Here is a 10,416-nt window from a genome sequence, read left to right as displayed (position 1 = left end):
GTTGAAAAGTATAAGGCATTTGCGGAGTCTGGTATTGTAGAAATCGATGAACAAGAACATGTGCTGTGGTTTGATAGATGCAGTGGGTATAATCTGGATAGTTTTGTTGTTGATATGGCTAGCAAAATCTACTGGGGATCTAGTCAGACAATTGTAGTGTGGTCTGTGGATGTTGATAGTGAAGCTGAGTGGAAGGTTAGAAAAAATGAGCATTTTGAGTCAATGATAAAGCACAGATGGAATGTTGGAGTAGCAAATGTTAGGGTAGAAGTTATGGACAGATGGAATGAAGGGTACCAGAATGTTAACAGTTGTGCAGGGTCAGTAGGAAATTCTGGAGTAGGGACTTCTGGAGTAACAAATGAAGGTGCAAGTGAATATTGTACATCTCCAGCACAACATGAGCAAGCCCAACCAGAAATTGTTGATTGGAGTACACTGACTATACTGCCAGAGACTCAACAAGATAGTGAAGCTTATGTTTTGGCTGATGAGGACAGGGTTTATGAGGCAATGGGCTTCAAAGCAGCAGATGAGGCAGCAGCTCAGGCAGCAGCACAAGCAGCAGTAGAAGATGACCCTGCTATCCCTGACATTCCTCCTGATGTACAAGCAGAGATGCATGAGGCTGGAATTAATGTTGATGACAATGAACCTTCAGAGCCAATACTTGAGTGGGATAGAGACAACCCAGACATGAGGGTTGGCACAATCTACCCTAACATGGTAGATTTCAGATTGGCAGTGAGGCAGCATGCTATAGTCAATGAGTTTGAGCTGGGAACTGAGAAGTCAGACAAAGAAAGATTCAGGGGGCATTGCTTGGCTAAAGGGTGTCCATGGGTTATTAGAGCTAGAACAAAAGCTGATGGTTCTGTCAGGGTACATTTACTAACTTACATGTGTTGTAATGTTTGACTAACTTAGCCTTACTATTTGTTTGATCTTGTCACACCCGATTTTAAGGACCAAAATCGAGTGCATTAAATACATGTGCGCCAGGATCAAGTTACACACATGTACGACAATAGTGAATAGCAAAGACAGTGCTAAATCGAGTAAAGAGAGTATTAACCATTATTACATGACCGAAAGTCTCACATAAACCACAAAGTCTAATTATTACGCAGCGGAACTCCAAAGATGACGACGACTCCACAGGCAGCTGACTGAAGAAACGTACGCCTAGAACTCCTCGAAGTCGTGGAAGTACTCCTCTTCCCAATTAACTTGGTCTGAACAGCGGTTTTGCAAGGGTGAGTACACTTATGGTTGGTACTCAACAAGTCGTGGGGAAATGTGTAGTGTAAGGCTAATTCAAGGTATGGCTAAGGCATAAATAGCATTCGCTTTTAATTAAGTTGGTCAAGTTTTATTAGCAATTAACTAAGTATAAGTTCATACCACCCGAAATTAAACATGAACATAAAGTAAGCAACAAATGCATGAAATGATAACAAGTTTAATCCATCTTTCGATAATATTATCATGTGAGGGTCCAGGCCGCTCTTAACCGTGAGCACGGCTGATCGATCAGTTTAACACTCTGCAGAGGTGGCACATCTTTACCCACAAGTCGCGTAAAAGTTCATAAGAACTTTGGACCCAACCATGCGGTGTTTGCAAGGCACCATACCACACTTCCGAGGTGTGATTGCATAGGGACGCTACGAGGCCTTTACAAAGATTCCTTAATCAGTGGTAACCCGCTAAGGTTTCGGTGTCTGGCGTGCACCACCCATCCCAGGTAAATGCAACGACTCAGTCCCCCCTCTTGCCTCATCACGAGTAAGGTCACCCCAGACTAAGGTTTCTAATTAATCAGCCAAGACCAGAGCCATTTAGTCTTGTGGTAGCACTGTTTTCCTGGGTGGTCGCTCCATGTTCCGATTAACAAATAATGATCTTGTCTTAATGAAAGGTATAACATAAGTAAAGCAAGATTAAGCATTATGTGAAGTTAAACCACCATGTACCAAGTAAGCACTAAGCATGAGCTACCCAACATAAAGTAAACCGGTTGGTCAAGGCAAAGGTAAATCAATCTAGGCGAACCTTAATTGGGACCCATCAATTTAATCTTAACATGTGCATAGCATAAATGTTGAGTACGAGAAAGTAAAGGTGTATAGGACAACAAGGTAGTGATCAAGGACACAACTTGCCTTCTTGGCCTTGCTCCTGCTGTTCGTACTCCTCGAAAGCTTGATCGGCAACTCCCTCGAATTGCACGGCGTCTGCACGCGTCACACGAGCACAAACAAGCAAACATGGGCAAAAGTAAGAAAACAGTACACCAAACATAGTTAAACAGAGAAAATAAGCTTGAAAAGATGATCTATGCTTTAAAATGAACACGTGGATATAAAGAACGTGAAAAACGGAGTTAAGATGCAAAAGATATGATTAAAACAAGATCCAGGGACTTTTCTGTAAGAAAAACAAAAGTTTCAGGGCCTATCCGCGAAAACCGAGGGCTTATACGTAATTATACGTATAAATCGAGGGTCTGACGCGTAAAAACATCAAACCCGGACGGCGGGTTGATTTCTGGAAAGCTCAAGGGCTAAACCGAAAGATGCGAGGGCAGATCTGGAATTATTTTCAACGCGATCTGGACCGCGGGTTGATTTGCGGAAAAGGCGGGGGCTTCAGTGCAAAAGCGGCACGGCGCGGCGTAGTTGACCGGTACGCGATCTTGATTGACTCGCGTCCGGCCGTCGGATTAAGATCGGACGGCCACGGTCGTCCACGACATCGGCGGCGGCGGAAAACAAGAGCGGCGGCGGCGGCGAGCGGCGGCGGCGGCGAGCGGCGGCGCGCGACGGGGAGCGGCGGCGGGTCGCCGGAGTTAGGCGAAAACGGCGCTCCGGGCACCGTTTGATGCGCGAGTTGCACCAGAAGAAAGAGGAGGGCGCGGCGATCCCGTTTTGGGTGTCCTTGCCGACGGAAGCTCACCGGCGACGGCGAACGGCGGTGAGGAAGAGGCGGCGGCGCTTGAAGCTTGGGCGGCTAGGGTTTCGGGTGCTGCGGCGCTGGCGTTTGGGCGGAGGAGACCGGGAGGAGGCGGCGGCTTTTATAGGGGCCTAGAGATAGAGCCCCGGGTTTGAATCCCCCGGAGGACTCGGAGCGGATGAGGGAGTCCCGGGCGGAGACGGCGGCGCGGCGGTTACGGGAATCCGGCCGGAGGAAGGAGAAGGCGGGTGGCGGGCCGGTGCGTCTTCGTGGGCCGGCGCGGCGTTGGTGGGCTGCGAGGCACGGGCGAGGAAGCGGCGGGCGGAGCAGGCCGAGCGGAGCTGGGCCGGCGCGAGCGCGCGTGAGCCGCGGTGGAGCGGAGCTGGGCCGCGCGGGGGAAGGAGCGACGGGCCGCGCGGGAAAAAGGAAGGGGGCCGGCGGAGCGCTTCGCGGGCCGGAGAGGAGAGTGAGCTGGGCTGCCGGCAGAAGAGAAAAAGGAGAGGGCCGGCGATGAGTAGCTGGGTCGAGAGCAAAAGAAAAGGAGGTAGAAGAAGATTTCGGCCCAGGTGGAGAAGAAGAAAAAGAGAGAGAAAGAAAAGGGTTTTGGAAATTGAATTCAAATTTGGAAATTCAAAATTCAAACTTTGATTCAAACTCAAGCAACCAAAAAATTATGCTCCAGCATGAATGCACAAATAATTCCTATGATGAATTAATTGAATTAAAGAAAAGGGAATTAAATGCCTAAAATTTAAATAACACCTTAATTTGAGCAAATTTTAATGAGTTTGAATTATTGAAATTTTGGGTGTTACAAATCCTACCCCCCTTAAGAAGAATCTCGTCCTCGAGATTCGGAAGATCCTGCAAAGAGATGTGGAAATTCCTTCTGTAACTCATCCTCTCTTTCCCAAGTTGCCTCGTCCACTGTATGGTGACTCCACTGAACTTTGCACATTCTGATCGTCCGATTTCTTGTAACCCTTTCCATAGTATCCAAAATTTTTATGGGGTGTTCTGTGTAAGTGAGATCATCCTGAACATCCAATTCCTCCATTGGCAACTGTTCCTCGGGAACTCTGAGACACTTCTTAAGCTGTGAGATATGGAACACATCGTGTACATCCGACAACTGATTAGGTAACTCCAATCGATAGGCTACTTGTCCCACTCACTCAAGAATCTTGAACGGACCGATGAATCGAGGTGACAATTTCCCTTTGACCTTAAATCTGCGCATACCCCTGATGGGCGATACCTTGAGATACACATAATCATCCACCTCAAAGGTCAATTATCTTCTCCTGGTGTCAGCATAACTCTTCTGTCGAGACTGAGCAGTCCTCAAGTTTTCCCGGATGATCTGGACCTGTCTTTCTGCCTCTTGTATAATTTCTGGCCCGAATAGCTGACTCTCTCCTGTTTCACTCCAATAAAGGGGTGTTCGACACTTTCTACCATACAAAGCCTCAAATGGTGACATTTTGAGACTGGCTTGATAACTGTTATTATAGGAGAACTCTGCATAAGGTAGACTCTTGTCCCAACTGCCTCCATGCTTTAATGCACATGCTCTTAACATATCCTCCAATATTTGATTTGTTCTCTCGGTCTGTCCATCTGTCTGAGGGTGATAGGCGGAACTGAAATTCAACCTTGTGCCTAGAGATTCATGCAATTTCTGCCAGAAGCGTGACGTGAACTGAGTACCTCGGTCAGACACGATCTTCTTGGGCACACCATGCAAACATACTATCCTTGACATATACAATTCTGCTAACCTTGCCCCAGAGTGTGTAGTCTTTACTGGAATGAAGTGTGCAACCTTCGTCAATCTGTCAACAATAACCCAGATTGAGTCATAACCAGCTTGAGTGCGGGGCAATCCAACTATAAAGTCCATGCCGATTTCTTCCCACTTCCATTCAGGCACTTTCAACGGTTGAAGCAATCCAGCTAGCCTCTGGTGTTCAGCTTTAACCCTTTGACATATGTCGCAAACAGCTACATGTGCAGCTACATCTTTCTTCATTCCGGGCCACCAATATTTCTGCTTAAGATCTTGATACATCTTGGTGCTTCCGGGGTGGATGGAATAAGCAGAATCGTGAGCTTCTTTCAAGATCGTCTCACGAAGATTTCCCACCTCGGGTACCCAAATCCTTCCTTTGACCCATAAGGTTCCCTGAGAGTCTTCTGTATAGTCTGTGGCTCTTCCTTCTTTAACCATCTCCTTGATTTCCTTGACCTTGGCATCCTCAAGCTGTCCTGCCCGTATCTCTTGCTCTAGAGTCGACTCCACTTCCATCGTTGCTCCCTCAGTATGCGCAACGACACTCAGGTTGAGCCTCTCAAATTCTTTCATCAGCTCGTCAGGTAGCTGGAATGCTAAGGCTAAGTTAACATGACCCTTTCGACTCAAAGCGTCTGCAACCAGATTAGCCTTACCAGGATGATAGTCTATCTCCAGATCATAGTCATTGATGAGCTCTAGCCATCGTCGCTGTCTCAGATTAAGGTCCTTCTGAGTGAAAATGTACTTGAGACTCTTGTGATCCGTATAGATCTGACACTTAGTCCCCAGAATGTAGTGCCTCCAAATCTTCAAGGCATGCACCACTGCGGCTAACTCCAAATCATGAGTCGGGTAATTCTGCTCATGTTTCCTCAATTGCCTGGAAGCATAGGCGATCACATGACCTTCCTGCATCAGAACACAGCCTAAACCCTGTCGAGATGCATCACAATATATGTCGAACCCCTTATGTAGATCTGGCATTACCAATACTGGAGCTGTGGTCAACCTCTTCTTCAGTTCCTCAAAACTTGCCTGACATGCCTCTGTCCATTTGAATTCCCTTCCTTTTTCTAGCAGTGTAGTGAGGGGCTTCACTATCTTGGAGAATCCCTCAATGAATCTGCGGTAATAGCCTGCAAGTCCGAGAAAACTCCTGATCTCAGTTACTGTCTGCGGCGGATTCCACTTCAAGACATCCCTAACCTTGCCTGGATCCACTGAAATTCCACCATCGGAGATGATATGACCAAGGAAAGAGACTTCCTTTATCCAGAACTCACACTTGCTGAATTTCGCATACAACTGATGTTCCCTCAATTTCTGAAGCACTAACCTCAAGTGTTCCTCATGTTCTTCACTCTTGGAATAAATCATGATATCATTAATGAACACCACAACGAACTTATCCAGGTACTCCATAAATACCTTATTCATCAGATACATGAAGTAAGCTGGAGCATTTGTCAGCCCGAACGACATTACCGTGTACTCGAAGAGACCATATCTGGAAGTAAAAGTGGTCTTGGGTATGTCAGACGGCCTGATCTTCATCTGATGATATCCCGATCGCAAGTCAATCTTGGAGAATACCTTGGCTCCTTTCATCTGATCGAACAAGTCCTCAATGCGAGGCAATGGGTACTTGTTCTTGACGGTCACCTCGTTTAGTGCTCTATAATCCACACACATCCTCTGAGTACCGTCCTTCTTTGGCACAAAGATAACCGGTGCTCCCCATGGTGATGAACTAGGCCGAATAAACTGTTTTGCTGATAATTCCTCTAGTTGTTGTTTCAATTCTTTTAATTGTTCAACCGACATTCTATATGGACGTTTGGAGATAGGTGCAGTACCAGGTAAAAGATCAATAGCAAATTCAATGTCGCGGTCAGGTGGCATACCTGGTAAATCGTCGGGGAACACATCCGGATAGTCACACACCACTTTGATATCTTCCAAGGATTTTCCAGCCAACTGATTAACTGCACAATCTGCCGCTGAGGGTAGAGTAGCTACAAACTCTACTTTCTCTCCATCAGGACCTGTGAGCAGAACTGTCCTCTTGGCACACTGAATTGTTGCATCAAAAGCGGCTAACCATCTCATTCCCAGAATTACATCGATTCCACCGGACTCAAGGACGATAAGATCAGCCGGAAACTCTATACCCATTATTCTCAGTTTAACTTGTGGACAGATGTATTGAGCCTTCATTGACCCCCCAGGTGAACTTACTAGCATATGGCGCCTCATGGTATGCATGGGTAAATTATGTTTTGCTACATAATGACTAGTGACAAAAGAATGCGATGCTCCAGAGTCAAATAAAACTGATGCGGGGGCAGAGTTGACAAAGAACATACCGAGCACTACATCTGGAGCCTCTTTAGCAGTCTCGGCTTCCATGTGGTTCACCTTGCCACGAACAAAGCTTTGCTGCCCCTGATTGCCTTGTGGGGTCTGGTTCCCGTTCCTTGGTTGCTGCATCTGATTCTGCCGAGGAGCACTGCTGTTCTGCACGGGGGTAGCTGGTCCACCTCTCTTAGGACAAGAGCTGGCATAATGACCAACCTCGCCACACTTGAAGCAAGTAGGACCCACTGGAGCATTGGGCCTTGCTGGAGTGCCAGTAGGGGTCATCTGGCGGTTCTGCGTAAAGCCGGGGCGCGGAGTCTGCATCCCTGGACGCTGGAACTGAGGGCTGGGACGCTGGAATGACTGCTGAGCAGGGCGCGGGAATGACTGCTGCCCAAAATTTCCACTCGGGCCCCCTGCGCGGAACGGCGTCCCTTGCTGTGGAGCAAAGCGAGGGCGGGTGTTGCTTCCTGAAGATGACTGGGAATTGAATTTCCTCTTCATCTCCCAGAGCTCGTTCCTCTTGTGTTCCAGGCCAATCGCCTTGTCTAGCATCTTCTGGAAACTGGGGAAGGTGTGCGACATAAGCTGATATTGGAGTGGTCCAATCAACCCATCCAAGAACAGCTCCTGCTTCTGCTCATCATCAGCAACATCTTCGGGAGCATATCGGGACAACTGGACAAACTTGTCCCTGTACTCTGCCACTGTCATGTTCCCCTGCTTAAGAGCAAGGAACTCCTTCTTTTTAAGCTTCATCAATCCAGAAGGAATATGATGACTTCTGAAGCTCATCCTGAACTCATCCCAGGTAATGCCATTAGCATTGGCATGTGCGGCGGTGTAAGCATCCCACCAATCAGCAGCTGGCCCTTCCAGGCGTCTGAAGCATACAGGACCTTCTCCCTGTCAGTACACTGGGCGATATTCAGCATCTTCTCCACTGTTTTCAGCCAATCATCAGCATCTAATGGATCCGGAGAGTGTGAAAACATCGGGGGCTTGTGGCTCATGAACTCCCTGTGCCTGTCCCTTGGCGGTGGCTGCTGCTAGTTGTTGTTGTTGTTATTGTTCAGCTGAGCTTGTAAAGCAGCCACGGTGTTGGTCAGTCCAGCGAGAAGCTGAGTCTGAGCTGCTAGAAACTGCTCCATCCCTGCAGGTGCTGGCTGGTTCTGCTGCGGAGCGGTGTTGGAATTGCTGCTATTGTCCCTGAGGCGAGGCACTGTGGGACGGTCAACTCCTGATCCGGACCTGGTGTTTACCATCTGAGCGTTAGAGACAATAGATTTAGATAGATGTGTGAAAGAATAACTAAGAAAGATAAAGCGACAAGATGTAAAAGTAAGACAGATTCTGTTAGCTCCATTTAATTAGGTGTGGTCGTCATAAGAAGTGTCCATAAATACTGAAAAATTACCAAGTCGTAAATTATTAAATTGGTGAACCAACCCAACTGGAATCATCTTAATCGGACTTCTGGATCTCAAGTTATAAAATTAACAAGCTGACAGTGTCGGTCGACAGTTTCAGATTCTGAGTGCTTTACTAATTCGCATACATCTCCCAGACAGATACTCCAAAAATTCTGAAAAAATTACAGAAAATTCTCCACGAAGTTCTGAAACTAACCCCACTGGTTTCATGTCATTTGGACTTATGTGGCTCGAGATATAAATAAAACAGTACTGGCGTGTCAGTTAATGTCGAGAACAGAATTGTATGTCGCTTAGCTTGCACGGAGGATAGATTTAGACAGATGATAGATCATGATTAAGGAAGATTAAATACTGATTTAGAACAGAAATAAAACCCAATTAAGCACTTTATTTATTAAGACCAGTATCGTGTGGCAATTGCCCCACATACCGCACTCATTACAAAATCCAACTCAATCATGTAGCACAAAACCAAACATCTAAGCACACTTTAACTAACACACTCGAACGACATCTAACGATTGCAAGAATTTAAACTAAAACACTCCTAATTTCCTAGAGGTCTTCTGCGGCGGCACCGGGCGAGTCGTAGCGGGGACGCTTAGGCGACGGCGACGAAGCGGGATGAACAGCAAACTCCTGCGGCGGCGGTGCTCCCGTCGCGGCAGCCATATTCGCATCCCTCTCCCACCGGAGTTCCTGAACCTCCTGCTGAAGCTCCTGGATATGGTTGTTTGCTTCATTCAGTGCGGTGAGAGCTGCCGACGTGTACTTGCGGAGGAAGTCTGTAGCCATGTCAACCCCATCATTAGTGGCGATGAAGGTTCTTGCTTCCCCACTAGCTCGGTAAGGAAGGAACCGATGGTAAGTGTGCTGCAGTCGCGGCCGTTCATTGTGGGAGACGACCTCAAGTACCCTTCTGGCGGCCTCGGCAATGCTGGACTCCATGGTCCTCCTGATGGTCACATCATGGTGAATAGCCTTCACCTCCCATCCTCCTTCGTGCTCCTCACGAAGGACAACCTTCACCTCCCAAAAAGTGGGATAGCGAGGGTGGGTGAACCGGGAGCACTTGTAGAGTGGCCTCATGTCGTACCCCGAGCGGTGACAAGTCCACCTGAGTATGTCGGCCATTTGCACTCCTTGGCCATAATCTTCCTTCACCCATTTAATCCATGTCTCGGGCTCGGGATCTGCTTCGGGCTCATCATCCGTCAAGTCGACGACCGGTACGGGCGTCGGGGCTGGTGCAGGAGCGGGTGCCGGTGCTGGTGCAGGAACGGGCGCCGGTGCTGGCGACGGTGCTGGTGACGGCGTGGTCTCCTGCTCCACGGTCACGGCGTCCTCGTCAGAATCATCCACCGGATGCTGGGAGATCTCTTCCTCTTCTTCCTCATCCCAAGGATCCACGGGGGCGTGCGATGGCGCGATGCCATGACGCGGCGGACGGGTGCTCTTGCGTGCGGTCAACCGGGTGCGAGCCATCTAACAGAAAGAAAGAAGAAATTTTTAGAATAAAATTTTGAACAAAGCTAGAAAATAAAATAGCAATAAGGATGAGACAAATCAAGTTTAAGAATACTTAAGTAGATTTAAATTAAGAAAGGTGGGAATGGCTACTAGATTATTATAATCCTTAAATACGACCATTTTCTAACTAGGCTAACGTCCTACAGTCAACACGGCTCTGATACCACTTTTGTCACACCCGATTTTAAGGACCAAAATCGAGTGCATTAAATACATGTGCGCCAGGATGAAGTTACACACATGTACGACAATAGTGAATAGCAAAGACAGTGCTAAATCGAGTAAAGAGAGTATTAACCATTATTACATGACCGAAAGTCTCACATAAACCACAAAGTCTAA

The 10,416-nt window shown here is 47.5% G+C and overlaps 1 protein-coding gene across 1 annotated transcript; it reads right to left on the bottom strand.

The window, feature by feature from the left end:
• Positions 1 to 4,785: 4,785 nt before the first annotated feature.
• Positions 4,786 to 7,612, bottom strand: LOC111258324 (glutenin, high molecular weight subunit PW212-like). The gene is made up of 2 exons (XM_022829501.1): positions 7,117 to 7,612; positions 4,786 to 4,790 (listed from the first exon to the last, which is right to left on the bottom strand). The coding sequence occupies exons 1-2, from the start codon at positions 7,610 to 7,612 to the stop codon at positions 4,786 to 4,788; spliced, it is 501 nt and encodes a 166-aa protein (XP_022685236.1).
• Positions 7,613 to 10,416: the final 2,804 nt, after the last annotated feature.

Source organism: Setaria italica, chromosome VIII, assembly GCF_000263155.2.
Source record: "Setaria italica strain Yugu1 chromosome VIII, Setaria_italica_v2.0, whole genome shotgun sequence".
In the NCBI taxonomy this organism is placed as follows: domain Eukaryota; kingdom Viridiplantae; phylum Streptophyta; class Magnoliopsida; order Poales; family Poaceae; genus Setaria; species Setaria italica.
The sequence above is the reverse complement of the archived record's forward strand: the minus strand, read 5'-3'. Positions and strand labels throughout refer to the sequence as shown.

Coding starts and splice junctions, on each gene's coding strand:
- LOC111258324 (XM_022829501.1), bottom strand. CDS start 7,612: ATGAAGAGGAAATTCAATTCCCAGTCATCTTCAGGAAGCAACACCCGC.